Source organism: Canis lupus, chromosome 6 (assembly GCF_011100685.1).
Source record: "Canis lupus familiaris isolate Mischka breed German Shepherd chromosome 6, alternate assembly UU_Cfam_GSD_1.0, whole genome shotgun sequence".
NCBI classification, from domain to species: Eukaryota; Metazoa; Chordata; class Mammalia; order Carnivora; family Canidae; genus Canis; species Canis lupus.
Genome location: NC_049227.1, coordinates 63,609,405 through 63,626,873, shown reverse-complemented (window position 1 = coordinate 63,626,873; position 17,469 = coordinate 63,609,405). Strand labels below are relative to the sequence as shown.

At 44.8% G+C, this 17,469-nt stretch overlaps 2 protein-coding genes and 1 long non-coding RNA gene across 7 annotated transcripts in view; 1 reads left to right on the top strand and 2 right to left on the bottom strand.

Moving 5' to 3' along the window:
* LPAR3 (lysophosphatidic acid receptor 3) overlaps positions 1 to 17,469 on the bottom strand; it is a 78,396-nt gene that overhangs the window by 30,517 nt on the left and 30,410 nt on the right. The gene's annotated exons all lie outside the window — the stretch shown is intronic.
* On the bottom strand, positions 1,699 to 8,073 carry LOC111096424. Its single transcript, XR_005361337.1, has 4 exons — positions 7,482 to 8,073; positions 6,584 to 6,692; positions 6,153 to 6,352; positions 1,699 to 2,297 (listed from the first exon to the last, which is right to left on the bottom strand). It is a non-coding gene; the product is annotated as an uncharacterized LOC111096424 (long non-coding RNA).
* LOC102151293 (mitochondrial carrier homolog 2-like) lies at positions 8,315 to 9,352 on the top strand. Its single transcript, XM_038541543.1, is given in 2 exon segments — positions 8,315 to 8,729; positions 8,732 to 9,352. Coding segments are annotated over 2 exon segments (951 nt in total). The 3' UTR covers positions 9,268 to 9,352.

Here is a 17,469-nt window from a genome sequence, read left to right as displayed (position 1 = left end):
TGTCAGCTTTCATTTACTCCTCTGTGCTTGCTGTGCTTGGTTTGCTGACAAGACTTGATAGATGGGAGAGCTCCACCCTTTCAAATGTCTTATGCTAAAGCACAAATGCTTCATTTAAAGGTATGTGAGTTATAAAAACCTGGTGTTGACAGAAAGCAATGGAGAAACACTGCACTGTTTGCAAGAGTGTGGACTATGTAGAGGATGACTGAGAAATACCTGACAAAATTTTAAACGGGCATTCTCTTGACTAATTCTCAAACAAGATAGTCCACAAAAGTAGTTCACAAATGCTCAGATGTACCTTTAAAGGATGCTCAAAAAAAAATAAAAAATAAAAAAATAAAGGATGCTCATTGCAGCATTCTTTTTGAGGGTAAAAAATCAGAACAGCCCACAAAATATCAATAATTTGGTGTGGCATGCTGTGTAATCTTATATACTCGCTGAAGAGAGTTAGATATGTTGGTACTGATGTGAAAAGAATCCAAGATATATTTATTGTCAAGTGAAAAAAGCAAGCTGTGAACTATTATAAATATTAACAGGACATTTCTATACAAAAATCATTATTATGTGTGTGTGAGGAGTGCACACACACACACAGTTTTATTATTTGCAGGGAATGGGTCTACAAGATGACACATCAAACTGTTAACAGTGGTTCTGACCTTTCTAGAGAGAGGGTGACTTCCACTTTCTAAATCATAAATTTCTATAATGTGTAGAATTTGGCAACCAGCAAGGACTACATTCATAATAACAAAATAATAAAGGCTTTAAACATATTTAAATTCTGGAGCCAAGGCACTCTAATATTTATAAAACTATTTACACTCTGAGCTCTAGTCTCGACGTCCAGATTAACAAGTTTTGTCACCTCTCTGAGCTTTATTTATTCCTGAGCCATAAAATGAGGCTAGGAATTTCTGTCCTGTCTGCCGCTTGGGGTTATTGGGTGGCTAAATCAAACTCACAGGGTGAGTTCTGAAAACATTTTGAAATTACTAAGTCGATTCAAGAAGCCATTGTGTATATTTTTGTTGAAGCTTCTTGTTAGCAGTGTATTTCATTTACTCCTAAGAATATACTCTGGAACAGATTTGTGTTAGGACTTTCCTTTTTAAAGATTTTATTTATTTATTCATGAGAGACACACAGAGAGAGGCAGAGACATAGGGAGAGGGAGAAGCAGGATCCATGTAGGGAGCCCAATTCAGGACTTGAACTCAGGACCCCAGGATCACCACCTGAGAAGCTCAACCACTGAACTGCCCAGGTGCCCCTATGTTAAGATTTTTACAGGTGAGGAAACAGATGGAAAGAAATGAAATTTCTCCCTCAGATCGTAGAATTAGAACCCAAGGCCAACTATAACCTTCATGCCATCCCAGGTATTACCCAGAGAGAAGGCAAAGGACAAGGCCCTGCAAAGCATGGTCCCTCCCAGATGCAAGGGGCTGGGCCCTCCTCAGGAGCAGGATCAGATACCCTTAGAGCCATAAAATGAAATAAAACTGCAGTGAAAAAGCAGCATGCTTCTTATCCTTCAAATGTGTTGATCCAAGGCTAATTAATCCCTTTAATTATGCTCAAATAAAGGCTTTTATGCACCCCCAGACCATAGTAGTTTCAGAAAATCCTCTTCAGAATAAATAGTCAAGATTTTTAAAGAAAAGAAGAGAAAACGTAGGCTTTGCTAAAACAAACATGCCTTTACTTGGAGGAAAAATGAAACTTTTAGAAAAAAGCAGGAGCAGTAATTCTACCCCACGGTGGAAAAGGACACTTCCTCCACTGGGAAGTCTCTAAAGGGTGGCTTGTTATGGCAAAGCTACCGTTATATACAAACAAGAGGGCAGGACGACATGTCCTACAAGTCCCACGCAGCCTCGATCCTAAAGGTTGTTACTCTTGCCAAGGCTTCAAATAAGAGGGTTCATTTGTAAATAAGGTGGGTGCGCTCCAAATCCCTAGGCCTTAGGCAAGCAAATTTTAGCTCAACATCACAAAGTTCTGTCAATCCCCCAGCCCAGGCATGGGTCTAGCAATAAAATAAATTCAAGACAGTAAGTTTATTGATCAAAAAAGAGCATCAAAAAGCATCATCCCTGGATACATGTTCCTGTTTTACAAAAAAAGGGGGGGGGTTTACATTGCTCCCAGGTATTATTTTTTTAAATAATAATAATTATTATTCTCTCTTCCTTGGGAGGACATCCAGAGGTGCTTCACAACAGTAAAAGACTGTCTTCTCGAAGACTTCTTGGCTTACTGCTCGAGTCCTGCTATGTGCACTGCACGGAGCAAATAAAGACAAATGAGATGCAGCAGTCCCTGCCCCAAAGAGGGTCACCTAACACAGAGAATTAAGGTTAGAAAAGCTTTCTTTGAAAGTTCCAGTTCTATCAGAGAATCTCAAAACACAATGTGAGTCCCATGCAATTTTTATTTCCAAGATATGACTGCAACAGCTTTCTGTGCCCAGTTCCACCCGATACTGAAGATGTGCTGCGCTAACTTGTCAACTTGGTCCCCAGGTTAATGTTAGAAGTCCTGCCTGCCCTCTCGGTCCTTTATAGCTACTTCTCTGTCTCAGAACCTCCCTCACCGCCTACAGTACTACCGGGAAGGGAAAAGACGGTAAGGGGAGGGAGGAAGGAAGGGGACAGGAAGGGGGGAAGGAAGAAGGAAGGAAGAGGGAAGGGGAGGGAGGAGGAAGGAGGAAGGGAAGGAAAGAAGGGAGGAAGGGGGGAAGGAAGAAGGAGAGAGCAGAGGACAGGATGGAAGAAAGAAGAGGGGAGGAAGGGAGGAAGGAGGAAGAAGAAGGAAAGAAAATAATACGAAATCGAACAGAAACCCGAACATATCCCCTCCCTTCCACTCCCTTACGTCTTCCGCCTACTTACCTTCCTTTCCTTCTTCCTTCTTCCTTCCTTCCTTCCTTCCTTCCTTCCTTCCTTCCTTCCTTCCTTCCTTCCATGCCTTTCTCACATGAAGTGTTCTCTAAAACATTTCTGGGCACCATTTCATTTCATGCTTCCTCGGGAGTGCAATAATATTGGAAGCACAGTTTGCAGGTCATTGTGAGAGGTCAGCAAGAAGTCCCCTGGTGTTAATAGCTTGAGTAATATTGTTTTCTCCTTCAGACCACACCATTAAATTGTTTTCATTACCCACAAAGGGATTGTTTGTGTCAGAACAAATGAGATTTGATACAAATGCAAACTGGCTAATTTCAACCTAACAAAATAGTTTACTCCTAGTAACTAAAAGAACAAGGCAGGGACAAAAATTTGTTATATTTCTTGATGGTGTACAGGCAGGAGATTAGACATGTATTAAATAGATGAGTTCCCTCAAAGCAAATTATGCAGCTCCTGTGTGCTACCTGGAACTTTTGAGGGACTACAATTTATTCTCCTAGAGATTTGGAGTTAGGGGATATATTCCAAACTTATTGAAAAGATGATATTTTATGTTCTCTAAGAATATCAGAGATTCTGCTCTGGGTCTATTTTATTGAACTTCTGTTTATAAACCTTTTTTTTTTCTCTCTCTCTTTCCATCATCCAAATGTAAAGCTCTGAAGCTGGGTTCATCCTTTTGCTGCTCCCCTCATGCCTCCCCTTCCTGAGGTATCTGTCTTTTTAATGTCTTTTAAATCTATTTTTCCTGTCTTCTCACTACCATCATAGTAACTCTTGCCTGTGAAGCATTTCTGCATGGGACCCAGGTGGTTTCTTCCAGACATGCAGGTCAGGGCTTTCCACTCAAGTAGAAACTGGTCTGTGTGTGCAGAAGGGGAGGGAGAGCTTGCATATGGGTTGCAAACATTGCTCGGGTGATCCTGATATAATGCCTCACACCACCCTCCCCAAATTTCATTTCTATAATAAATTGGGCCCTCTTTCAGCAGCCCCTACAACCAAGCCCTGGGAGGCAGCCCACCTCTGGGCAGGAGAAATCTGAGGAGCCCCCAGCCTCAGTCTGACCATATCCCTGGTCTCTGCTTTACACTCTAGTCCCACTAATTATGGCTCCATGGTAACATGACTGGTATTCCAGGTCTGCTGAGACTGGGCCTCTCCCTGACTCCTGCAGCCCTCCAGACGATGCAGCAACCCAACCAGGTCCCTGGTTGGGCTCAGGTCAATGACCAGCTCCCCATTACCTGCGGTCGAGTTCCCTTGACTTCCAACTACTGATTTTGAGGTGGCTTCCTGCACCTGGTTGTTGGGGGAAGTGGCATTGTTGCCCTTGGCTCTCCTGCCTGGATCCTGGCCCCTCCCTGGTAGCTCCTGGAACTATTCCAAGGTACTGCTAACCATGCTGTCATCTAGGATCCACCACTTTACCCTGATCTGATCTGCCTCCCTCAGGACTGCCTTAAAAAGCAGGCACAGGGGATCCCTGGGTGGCGCAGTGGTTTAGCGCCTGCCTTTGGCCCAGGGTGCGATCCTGGAGACCCGGGATCGAATCCCACGTCGGGCTCCCGGTGCATGGAGCCTGCTTCTCCTTCTGCCTGTGTCTCTGCCTCTCTCTCTCTCTGTGTGTGTGTGTGTGTGTGTGTGTGACTATAAGAAAGAAAAGAAAGAAAAGAAAAAAGAAAAGAAAAGAAAAGAAAAGAAAAGAAAAGAAAAAGAAAGAAAGAGAAAGAAAGCAAGCAGGCACAGGCCTCTGTGAGCCTGCTCAAAACCAGCCAGCTTCTTGCTCCACCACATCAACCAACAGCCTCGGCCCCAGCCTCGTGGCGGCCCCAGCCTTTCACCGGCCACACAACTTGGACAGTGGCAACTCGAAGGAGACAAATGCCTTCCATCCAAATGTGGCAGCTCCCACTTGCATTACTTTCTGTCATCACCTTGTGACCCTTTCCTGGTCTGGAGGTGTTGGAGAAGCTCTACTCAGGGGCCAAGGGACCAGTGGGCCACTTGTCCCTTCAGGTCTCCAGGCATCTATGCCAAGTGAATGCCCAGAGAGCTCTCTAGAAAACTCATCAGGAGGATCCCAGGGATGCCAGAGACCATCCTCTCCAATGGAGACATAAGTGTGTGAGCTCTGCATCCAACCTTTCCCATTCACTGGATAAAGGGTTGTCTCAGCCTACTGCCTCCTCATTGATAACTACAGAACATGCATGAATATACTCCGGTATGTTTTCAAGGGACCTTAAGAGAATAAGGCCTCTCTTACTGAACTTCATCAGATCCTAGTATACTCTGTTTTCTATTGCCCAAGGCTTCCCTGGCTCATGAGCCCCATGCACCCTGGCTCAGCTGTGCTCTCTGAACATCTAGTGCCTGGTCATAACCAGTCTCTGAAGGATCCACGATGGTTGCTCTCACCTGAGACCCTGAAGCCTCTTAAGGTCCCCAGGTCCCCAGAGGCTAGCCTGTGGTGCTTCAGAGGGACTGAAGAGCCAAGTCCCAGAGAACTTCTCAAACCAGAGAGCCCCACCTTTCTGTGTGAATCCTGAAGGCCATAGCCCCTCTACCCCACAAACACTGAGATTCCTTAGGCTGAGCCCAACTACCTAGTGAACTCTCCTATGTTATCTCCCCTTCCTAAACTTAAAGGAATTCAAGAAAGCCCTCTACTTAAGAACTTCCAGGCTGCCTCTACAGGACCCCCAGGCTAGCCCTGTCCACCCCCCCCACCCCCCCACCGACCACCCTGCCATGAGAGAAGTCCAAAATTCAATGGCTGGTCCTTGGCACTGTCTCTCTCTGACCATATCCGGAGAGACTTCCCCAGTCAGAAGGGTCTACATGATCCCTTATTAAACAGAGGCCAGGGATCCCTGGGTGGTGCAGCAGTTTAGCGCCTGCCTTTGGCCCAGGGCACGATCCTGGAGACCCGGGATCGAGTCCCACGTCGGGCTCCCGGTGCATGGAGCCTGCTTCTCCCTCTGCCTGTGTCTCTGCCTCTCTCTCTCTCTCTCTGTGACTATCATAAATAAATAAATAAATAAATAAATAAATAAATAAACAAACAAACAAACAAACAAACAAACAGAGGCCAGCAAAGAAGTATCAGGAAGCCTAAAGATTCTCTAGGCTAAGCTGTCTTAAAGCAAAGGAACAATATTTTCCTTCCGAGTTAGAGTAAATGGAGGACAGTCCACTAATACCCCATAAATTAGCACTAACCTTTTGTAGGACCACTTCTATGTCCTTCTGAGGGTCCATTCCATGCCACTGCAGAGATGGGAGTTTTAGCTTCCAAGCTACAAGGATTCAATTAGAGCCAACAATTCTGCTATGCAACCTCAGCAACTTCAGGAGGGCCCCAGCCACAGTGGGCAGCACTGACCTCCACTCAGAGGGCTTCACAAGATTGCTCTGTGTCCCTGGAGTGATAGCGGGACATCCAAGTGGCCATGAGGATCCCAGGAGCTTTGCTACAGGTTTTCCAATCTAAGTAAACTCAGTATAACTCCTCCTGAGCCAAGAACCTTCAACAGAACATCAGGCCTAACTACAAGGAATCCCAGGACCCAAGAGCTTGGAACACATCCCGGGAAGGATAACACTGATGTTCCCAGGAGGAATTGTTCATGTCACACACAAAAAGTACTGACCTTTCATATGAGGCCGATTTGTGGTATTCTCTAGGCGAGCCCAGTCATGAGGGAGACTGTTCTGGATACAGTACTTACAAGTCTTGTCTTGGGGACCCAGCTAGGAAGACTGAGAACAGATACAGGACAGGAACAGATGGGTCTTTGCCTCCCTGGTGAGTCTAGTTCTGAAAGCCCAGTCATGCATGAGCTGTATGTGGGAGCTCCTGGGATCGTCTCAGTCACACAGGCCCCATGTACCCCCGTCAGTGCTCGAGGCTGGTAAGAAGCCTCACTCTAGAAATAGGCATCAGCTCTGAAGAAGACAAGGATGCTTCTAAGAAAGTGCTTCTCACAATTGAAGAGAAGGCTCGTGAGACAACACACATGGCTGGCCCTTGTTATCATGGAAGAGGATAAATTCAATGAGACCTGAGTCTCCGCAAGTGGTCCTAGGATAGTTAGGGCTGGGAGGTTATACTCAGCAGCCACGGCCAGTCTCATGGGCAGGTGGCCTGCACAGTCACATGGAGCCTGAGCTCACCAGGGCCCTGAGTTCCATTTCAAGATCTACTGTCACTATCCTGAAATCCTCAGTAAGTTTACCTTTGAATTTACTGTTTATAAGTGAAATCTGATAGGACAGCAGAGCATGAGTGTGAGCGAAGATGTCCAGAAGAAAGGAGTTTTAGATCATAGTGCCTTTAGCAGCACTTTTTTTCCTGCCTTCTTTTAAGGGGCCCATGAATTGTGCAGCCAGTCCTGTCAGCAGACCTGATATAACAGCTTCCCCAGTAACCAGCTAACCCTGGAAGGAGGGAATTAAAAACATAATAACCGTGTATTCTCTGGCATTATCTCCACCTCTAATCCCATTTCTACCAAAGAAATCTCCTTTTATACCTTAAGAGTCACTCACTTAAGGTTTACATGGTACCCGCTTCAAACTCCCCCAGCTCAAAAAGACCATTGGTAAGAGCTAGACATCAGGGGCCTACATTCCAGAAAGCAGATCATGTCATGATATCACAGGGTAAGAAGGATCCCAGGGGCAGTAGGACCATCCCTGTGATCATGACCAAGACAAGGACAGAGGCTGGGGCAGCTGCTCAGTTCCTGTCTCAGGCTCCATTTGGTTAATATGTTTGTTAGCTCATTACATAAACAATAAAGGTTTGTTGAGTAACTGCTGTGTGCCAGGTACTACAGAGATGAAGTAGGACAGACACAGTCCTGTCCTTGATAAGCTCAGTCTAGTAAGAGATACAGGCACTTAGCAAATAAATTATAATAGAATGGGCCAAGTGCTTTTATACACATCAATAGTATGCTACAGAAGCCCTGGATAATTAACTTTGGAAGAGTCAGAGTATTACAGAGAAAGATCTTAAAAGATAGATAGGGAGCTTGTCACACTAAGAATACCCAAGAAGGGCACCTGGCTGGCTCGGCTGATAGAGCACACTACTCTTGATCCCAGGATCATGGGTTTGAGCTCCATGTTGAATGTAGAGATTACTTTAAAAAATATTTTTTAGGGATCCCTGGGTGGCGCAGCGGTTTAGCGCCTGCCTTTGGCCCAGGGCACGATCCTGGAGACCTGGGATTGAATCCCACGTCGGGCTCCCGGTGCATGGAGCCTGCTTCTCCCTCTGCCTGTGTCTCTGCCTCTCTCTCTCTCTCTCTCTGTGTGTGTGACTATCATAAATAAATAAAAATTTAAAAAAATATTTTTTAAAAGGAGGTGCCATCATGGCAGACGCAGCCAGTCAGGTGCTCCTGGGCTCTGGCCTCACCATCCTGTCCCAGCCGCTAATGTACGTGAAGGTGCTCATCCAGGTGGGATACGAGCCTCTTCCTCTAACAACAGGATGAAATATTTTTGGGCGGCAAGTATGTCAGCTTCCTGGCCTGTTTTGTTATGCTCGGCACATTGCGAGCATCGATGGGGAGCATGGGTTGTTCACAGGCTTAACTCCAAGACTGTGTACAGGTGTCCTTGGAACTGTGATCCATGGTAAAGTTTTATAGCATTACTAGCAATGTGACAAGGCCGAGGATTTAGGCTCTGGAAATGTACAGAAAGAAGTCTCACACACACACACACACACACACACATACACAAAAGAAGTCACACCTTCCTTCAACCAAGTTATCAAGGAGACAACTCAGAAATGATGGCCCATTCTGCTGCTACCCTCATCATACATCCCTTCCACGTGATCACACTGAGATCTATGGTATAATCCATTGGCAGAGAATCCAAGTACTATGGACCTTATGACTCCATAGTAACCAACTATAGAGAAGAGGGCATCCTAGGATTTTTTGCGGGTCTTACTCCTCACCTCCTAGGTGACATCATTTCTTTGTGGCTCTGTAACTCACTGGCCTACCTCGTCAATACCTATGCACTGGACAGTGGGGTTTCTACCATGAGTGAGATGAAGAGTTATTCCCAAACTGTCACAGGATTTTTTGCCAGTATGTTGACCTATCCCTTTGTGTTTGTCTCTAATCTTATGGCTGTCAACAACTGGGGGCTTGCTGGTGGATCCCCTCCTTACTCCCCAATATATACTTCTTGGATAGATTGCTGGTACATGCTACAAAAAGAGGGAAATATGAGCTGAGGAAATAGTTTGTTTTTCTGGAAGGTTCCCTTTGGGAAGACTTATTGTTGTGACCTGAGAATGTTAATTTGAAGATGTGCGGCAGGGACAGTGACATTTCTATAGTCCCAGATGCACAGAATTATGGGAGAGAATGTTGATTTCTATACAGTGTGGCGTGCTTTTTTTTTAATAAGCATTTAATCTTGGGAAAATGAAAAAAAATAAAATAAAAAATAAAAAATATTTTTAAAAGATTAAAAAAAACCTACCACTCACATTAAAACAAAAAAAAAAAAACAAAAAATGATTACCCAAGAGGAGCTTCAAGCAGACCCTGCACGCCTGCAGAATGGTGAAAAGCTTAGCACAGCAGAAGCCCGGACTGTGTGGGAGGAGGGATGTTTAGAGAAGAAAGTTGGGACCAGAATTGTGCAAGTGGCCTCATAATTCCTGCTCAGTAATTTGGGCTTTATCTAGAATGAATTAAGGGCCAAGAAAAGATTAGATAGCGTTCATTGTGTTTTTTAGGATGGTGCTCCGATGGTGGTATGTAGGAAGGCCTGCAGCAGGAAAAGCTGGGAGGAGGGAATCCAGAAATGACAATAAGCAACAGAATGATGAGGTTTAGTCCAAGGGGATGTGGTAAGATCTGAGACACCACTCAAGTACATATGGTGACTAACTGGGTATAGATGGTGAGCAAGATGGCCGTACCAAGTGTTCCAGGTCGGAAGACAAGGCAGATGGGACCTCTGCTGTAGACATGGCAATACGGCCCACGGAGCAGGTTCAGAGGAGAAGATAAAGCTTGTCATGCCTGCAGGGCATCTGGGTGTGTGTACCCAAACCATAGCTGGACAGATTTGGATCTCATGAGAGAGGCTGAAGATGGAGACATGGCTTTGAGCAGCATTCACAGAGGGGCATCGGTCCATGCCACAGGAGGACGGTCATCTTTAGAGAACCTGGGCGGGCCACAGGGGATGGGAACAAAGGGCATTTCAGGGATGTCAAGAGACAGAAGAAGGAACTGAAGGGGGAAGAAATCATCACAGGGTGGCATGAAGCAGGCAGCTGTGCAACAGGGAGCTCAAGTCTGATCACTAGAAATGGCAGGAAGGAGGGCAATGGTGGCTTCATCAACACAAACTTAATGGGGCAGAGCTAGCTTACCATGGCTTGGGGGATTAAGAAAAGAGGATAAGAGATGGAAGAAGAGAGACAGAACAGGAGTGAGAAAGGGGACATAAGGCCATGGGCTATATTTTTTAATGGTCAAATACACAGCGGAGCAAGAATAATGAGACTAGGCCCTTGGGGAGGCTGGAAATCACGGGCTATCAGAGAAAGCTAGAAAAAGATGGAGGCCTTTGCAGGATTGGCTAAGAAGGTGGAGGGAGGGCTAATGGGGGCATCACATCACAGAATTTCTATCTTCGTGGTTAGAAGGAATAAAGGAAGGAGGGGTCAGCTGGGAGTTGAGAAATGGCAAAGCTCAAAAGGCTTTAAGAAATCTTAGTCTCCAGGATGAATTTCTACCCCTGAATCTTAGTTTCCGGGTTGGAGCTCTGTTTCCTGTTTCCAAATTTCCCTGCCCTTGGCCTTCTGCTTCTTCGATCTCTCCCTCTTGCCAGATCTCTGCAAGCTCGTGCTCCACTGGCCTGCTGGGCTTCCCTGGCTGCTCCTCCTGGCCCATGTAGACTTGGTCTCTGCTGACAGCTCTACCTTCCTGCTCTAGAAGGGGCCAGCTCTGCCTTCTCTGTGGCATGTGAGTAGCTCATGCCACCCACTGAGCCTTGGGTCAATTCCAGCAATCTCTTAAATGATCTCCCCTTCTTCACCTGTTCTCTATCTTTCTAAAATTCTGCATTTAGCAACTCTCACTTTCCTCCCAACCCATTAATGCCCTCAAGACCACACGGTCCCTCCGTTGCCAGATGAAGCAGTTTAGCATGGCCATAGACCTATTTAATTCAACCTATAGAGTCTTTTTAACAAAAGTTCAATCTGTCCAGGCAGCCACAGGTGCCACCCCTCTGTATTGCCTTATAAGGCCAAACCCAACCCAGGCATCAATGTCATCTGCCCGGCCTCTGTAGACATTTGACAATGAAATCCATACCATCTTAGGATTCAAGTCCTTCCATCCTCTGACTCCTATATGCCTCTAAAACCAAACTGTCATTATTATGCGATACCCTTATTCCAGAAATTGGGCTACTCTGTCCCCCTTCCTATTCCTGGCCCCTGTATGGTCTCCCTGGATATACGTGAGCCTGTCTTCCATCCTGCCATTCCTATCTGCAAAGCTTTGCCTTCTCTTCCCTACCTGTCATATTGAGATCTGGCTCATATCCTGCCTCTTCAAGGAAGCTTCCAAAGACCATCCAAACCCACAGCGTTTTTTTTGTTTTGTTTTGTTTTTGTTTTTTTTTTGCCGGACCCCCTCACTTGGCTCTTCTGTATATTTATTTGTTCCTTCAGTTATCCTATTAGGGTTTTTTTTTTTTTTGTAACTTTCTTATTTTCTCAGATCAGCCTATAAATAGGGTTCCCTTTAAGTCTTATGTACAAAAAGCCAACAGAGCAGATCTGCCTCTGCGTGATCTATTTCGTACATGACCCAACCAATGATTCATAAACCTTGGTCATCTCCTGACAACCATAAAACTTTAGAGCAAACACAGATTTGTAGTGCTTTTAGGGCAGAGGCCACGTCTTACAGTATAGTACACTGCCTAAAACCCAATAGGTACCCAATAAATGTTTATCGTGAGAAAATGTAAAAACCAGAAATCTCTTCCTGTTCAGAAAATCAAAAGGATAAAACAGGCCCTGTGTTGAGCCGTGAACTCTCTGACTTGATGAAAACAAACAACTCTTAGTATATGTCACAGTCACTTAGCCATCCAAGGAGAGGTATATTTCACCAAGGCAAGGAGGGAGACCCGACAGAAAGAGCAGGAACTAGGAAGCCCAGAGCTCTGGCCACAATACCAGCAATGATTTACTAGTGAACTTGGACAAACTTCTCAACAGATACTGATTCATCAAGGTATTCTTCAAGGTAACAGGATCTTTCCTTCTCACCCTCTGCTGTTATGCCAACAATCCGGCGTGAGGGGCAATTGTCAGAGCAGGGTGAAGGTGCTCTGCTCCTGTGGTGTTCCCCCCACCAATACTTCTGGTTCACCTGCCCTCTATCCCAGCTTCTATGTTGATGCCTAGGCCTGACAGGCCCTGATTCCAGAAAACACCTTTACTCCTAATTCCTACCCAACCCGTTTGCTTTAGCTACCCACTGAATGCAGCAGCCCCCAGCTGAAATTATAACAACACAAACGATGTTGGCATGGATTTGATAAAATTCTACCATGGATCAGCACATACCATGCTATTCCAGGTGTGAGCCCACTGGTGTGACCTGCATAACCAACAATGACCACATACCCCTCTGGCAGAAATCGAGGCCTTAAGAGAAGGCATTACTGACTTCTGGAAGTTTAAACCTTCCAGGAGGCTGGATGGATGCAGGCATGAGCACTGGATGTAGCTGGTTAATGCAACGTCTCTGTGAAGCGAAATAAGCCAGACAGAAAGACAAACACGTATGGTATCACTTACATGTGGAATCATAAAGGAAAAAAGGATAAATAAAGCCAATTTCATAGAAACAGAGAATATAATGGTGGTTGCCAGGGAGAAGAGGGAATAGGGAGACATAGGTCAAAGAGTACAAATAGTTAGTTATAAGAATTGTTAAGTTCTGAGGATCTAATGTACAGTGTGATGATCATAGTTTATAAAACAGTATTGCATACTTGAAAGTTACTGAGAATAGATCTGAAGCATTCGTACTGAAAGAATGAAATAGAGAGAGAGAGAAGGAAAGAAGCAAAGCAAAGGAAGTAAAAGGAGAGAAAGAAAGAAGGAAAGAGGGATCCCTGGGTGGCGCAGCGGTTTAGCGCCTGCCTTTGGCCCAGGGCGCGATCCTGGAGACCCAGGATCGAATCCCACGTCGGGCTCCCGGTGCATGGAGCCTGCTTGTCCCTCTGCCTGTGTCTCTGCCTCTCTCTTTCTCTCTGTGTGACTATCATAAATAAATAAATTAAAAAAAAGAAAGAAAGAAAGAAAAAAGGGAAAGAGAGAGAGAAAGAAAGGATCTAAGGAGATGGATATATAAATTTTCTCAATCTTGATAATTATTCCACATTTATATATATAACGTCATCATGTCAGATACTTTAAACATACCCAGCTACATTTGTCAATTATTCTTCAATAAAGTTGGAGGAAAACAGAGAGCTAGAACTTGAGCCGTGTTTCTGTACCTCACACTTGGGAAATATTCAGTAATTGTTTGTTCCAGCAGAAGAGGAAGGTTTCAGGTTTCAAAAAAAAAAAAAAAAGGCCAGAAAAACAGTTCTGAAGAAGGAAGTGTGATAGGGGAATAAAAGAATTGAGTCGTAGTTAGTGTAACAGAACTGAAGGGGTATGTGGAAGGAATGGAAGAAAGAAGGCAGGGTAGGGACTATACTAGAAATGCGAACAAGGATTCGGAAAAAGGACTTCTGAGCTGAGTGCAGAGGGAGGCATCCAAGGCAGCGAAGCGGGGGGCGGGGGGTGAGAACCAAGAGCCAGATAGACTGGCCGGTAGACAAGTGCTGGTAGACAAGCACCCACACAGGCAGAGGCAGGGGCAGAGGCAGAGGGAACACACAGACTCCCAGAGTGTGGACAGGGTGTGACATCAGGCAGTGGGGTCTTCTCCGTCCCCACGCCCCCCCTCGGGACAGAGAGGGGGTACAGACAGTATCACCATACGGTGGGAGCCACGAGAGCCAGGGAGCACTCCCAGTTCGCCTGGACACGTGCCTCTCTCCCCAAAGACACCTGTTGCGATGCCATGAAGCACGTGGCTCCGCGACAAAGGTGCTCCTTGACTGGCTGGTCTTCAAACAGAAGCCTGAACAGCCCCGGACTCAATGCATAAGTACTGGTGCCTGGATGGCTTGCCTCTGAAAAGAATTAGTCATTCTCCGCCTGATAGGACTGCACAGCGACAAGAGAGCCCCTACGTGCCAACAATCTGATCATTTCAGCATTTCTTAAGGCAAAGCTTTAACTTTTTTTTTTTTTTAAGCAGATATCTGATAACTCAGGCATGCAAAGCACTGAACACTGGAAGCAGGTTTCTGCCATGGAGAAGCCACTACAAGGCTTCTGAAGCTGCAAACAAATCTGGATAATTTCCTGGGATTCTGTTAGCATTTCTCAACTCCTGGTTTCTGTGTGTGCTTGTGTGTGTGCTTGTGTGTGTGTGTGTGTGTGCATGTACACTTTTTTTTTTTTAATGGAACAAGGGCATTTCATTGATTAAATCCATAAATCCTATCAAAAGGCCTAGGTTCTGGTCTCAGCTGTTTTTGGACACAGAGCAAACTTCCTAACCCTGGTTTAGGTGGTAACAGTATTTGACTAACAAGGCATCCTGGTAGGATTCATTAGCAAGGTGGGACAGTTTCTTAGGAGGAATGCTTTCTAGATTACACCTAAGATGTCGGTGCTGTGGTACGGGATTCTTATTAAGCTACCACTTAATGGTCAGGGTCTCACTTATAATGTTTTATTTATAAATGTTGCAAAAGTGAAATGGATTATTAATGCAAAGATCATCTGTCAGACAGGAATCATTAACAGCATCTTGTGGTTGGGGTTGGCATTTACAGGCACTAGTAATGCAAACCCGGAGCCTTTCAGTTCCATGGTGGTCACATGTTCAGGTTGGCCTTGGTCTCCAGGAACTGAGCTGGTGCCCTTTGGCAGCATTTAGTTCACTGCCAGGCAGCCCACCCAGGCAACTTCCTCCTGACTGTCTGGCCACATTACAAAATCCGCCACCATGATGGCACCGACAGTAGGCCTCTGGCCTCCCCCTCCACACTACCTGTGACATCACTGGAAATAATGGGGCACTCTGCTTAAACGCAGGGCCATGCTCTCCAGTCAAACCAAAGCCTATGAAGAGTAGCCAATATTTACTTAGCACATACTATGTGCCAAGTGCTACATACGCTAGGCACTTGTATGTGCATTATCTTATTGCATCCTCAAAACCTTGCCATGCCAGAGGTACTGATATTACCCTCATGTGTAAGAAACTAACTCACAGAGTGTTGAGTTAATTACTTAGGGTCACATAGCTTGGAAGTGGCAAAGCTGGGATTTAAATCTGTTCCCTCCTGATTCCAAAGCCCCTGATCTTGCCAACTACATCTTGCATAAAGTTTCACAAGTGTGCAGCTGTCATTCCCCAAGAGATGTGTTGTCATAATTGTCACTACCATATGGCAAAATCTTTAGAACAAATCAAGAGTGAACTAAATGCTGAGAGTTCAAGTGGCCTTGCAGAAATAACTAGAAATCAAGGGGATTGCAAGTTATAAACCTCATTAGTAGGGTCAATGTTGTTCTATCCCTATCACTTATGTGAAGCTGCTCATTAACCTTGAAGAGTGGGGTCTTGGAGCCAATCTGCCTGGATTCAAATCTCAGCACTGCTACTAATCTTAGACAAGGCACTGAACCTCTCTGGGCCTCAGTTTCCTCAACTGGCAATAATAACAGAACCTCCCTCGAAGAGCTAACATGAAGATTCAAAGAACATGCCAAGTGCTCAGAACCATGTGTAGCACACAGTGAATGTTAACTGTTATTATTTTTGCTAATATAGATGTCTGGGCAAGATGCTTAAGTCCACCCAAATTTCCTTATCTACAAAACAGATCTGTGTAGCATTGTTATGAAGGATAAGTGAAATGAAATTCCCAAAGCATGTAACACGTAGATTTCCTACTGGTAGGCATTCAAAAAATGTTGATTTGATCTCCTCTTCCCAAGACAGCACTACCACTCACACTCTTCTAAGACCTCAGTTTCCCATATTACAAAACAGGAGACACATCCATTTCTCGATCACCATCCACCTCACAGGCATGTCACAGCCAGATCCTGCCAAAGGCCAAGCTGGATATGAGGAAACCCGGTTTCTACTTTCATTCCAGCTTTTGAAAAGCCACTTAACTTCCCCAAACCTCAATGTCCTCATTCATTCACTCATTCTATTATAATCTCAACAAATATGTTCCAGACAGCATGCTACATGTTAGACATGCAAAGAGACAAACAAGGCCCAATCTCTGACTCTCAAGCATGCACACTCTAGTTTAAAATGAAGGCATGTAACAATTAAGTGGATTGATTGAAGTATGAACAAAATAGAGAAGTGGCCGAAAAGACATACTAAGCAGATTTACCCAGGTAGGGCAAGCAAAGATTCAGGGGAGACAGGCCCTTGAGTTGGGTCTTACAAGATGAATGGGAGTTTCCCAGACAGAACAAGGGGCATTCCACCATTTGCAAGGCTTAGAGATGCCAAACACAAAACCATAAATAACTATAGCTGAGTGTAGGGCGTATCTAAGGGAGCGGCAGGAAAATAGAATAATATCTTTCCCACTTATCTTGCCGGATTTCCCAAGATGGAATGAGAACATGTATTAAAACACTGAACAAGACATAGTGTTGCAGAAACGTCATGTACGCTTATTATTAGTACTCTGGCAAGGCTCAGGATGGACTTAATTTTCACCCATTTCCTTCCAGTGTGAGAACTCCCAGCACTGTTTCTTTACCACCACTTTGCCTCTTTCCTCTCTCTCCTGAGAGAAAGCAAAGAGGATTTAACACTAACCTAAGTGCAGAGGTGGGAGGGAGAAATGACAAGAGAAACATCCAGTTCGTTTCAATTGCCACAAGCCTTTTAAAGGTCCCTTAACCATAATGTTTCTCATATTTTAAAAGATTTCAGTCATCATTGGCCAGAAAAGAAACTTTGACCCTAAGACCATGGCTTTTCAAATATACTTGACCACAAGGCTGTTAAGAAATACATTTTATATATTACAATCCTGTACACACACAGAAGGTGTTAGTTACAATCTCCTAATTGATTCATTACTTGCCCGTGGGTCATAACCTGAGGTTTGAAAACCACCCTCTAAGAGATGAGAAAGTTTATGGAAGATTTTTCATGAAAGACTTCAAGAGTAGACTTCAAGGTTCACAAATCCTCTTGGCCTTTTTTTCTTTTGCCTTTCAAGACATTGCAAAGTAGGAGAAAATATCCAGCCCATTTCCTAGGAAACAGAACATCACTGTGTGCACAGTTGACATGGTCTATTGTCTGCCAATAAATGAAAAGCTTTTCCACGAGGGGCTTCTTGTGCACTC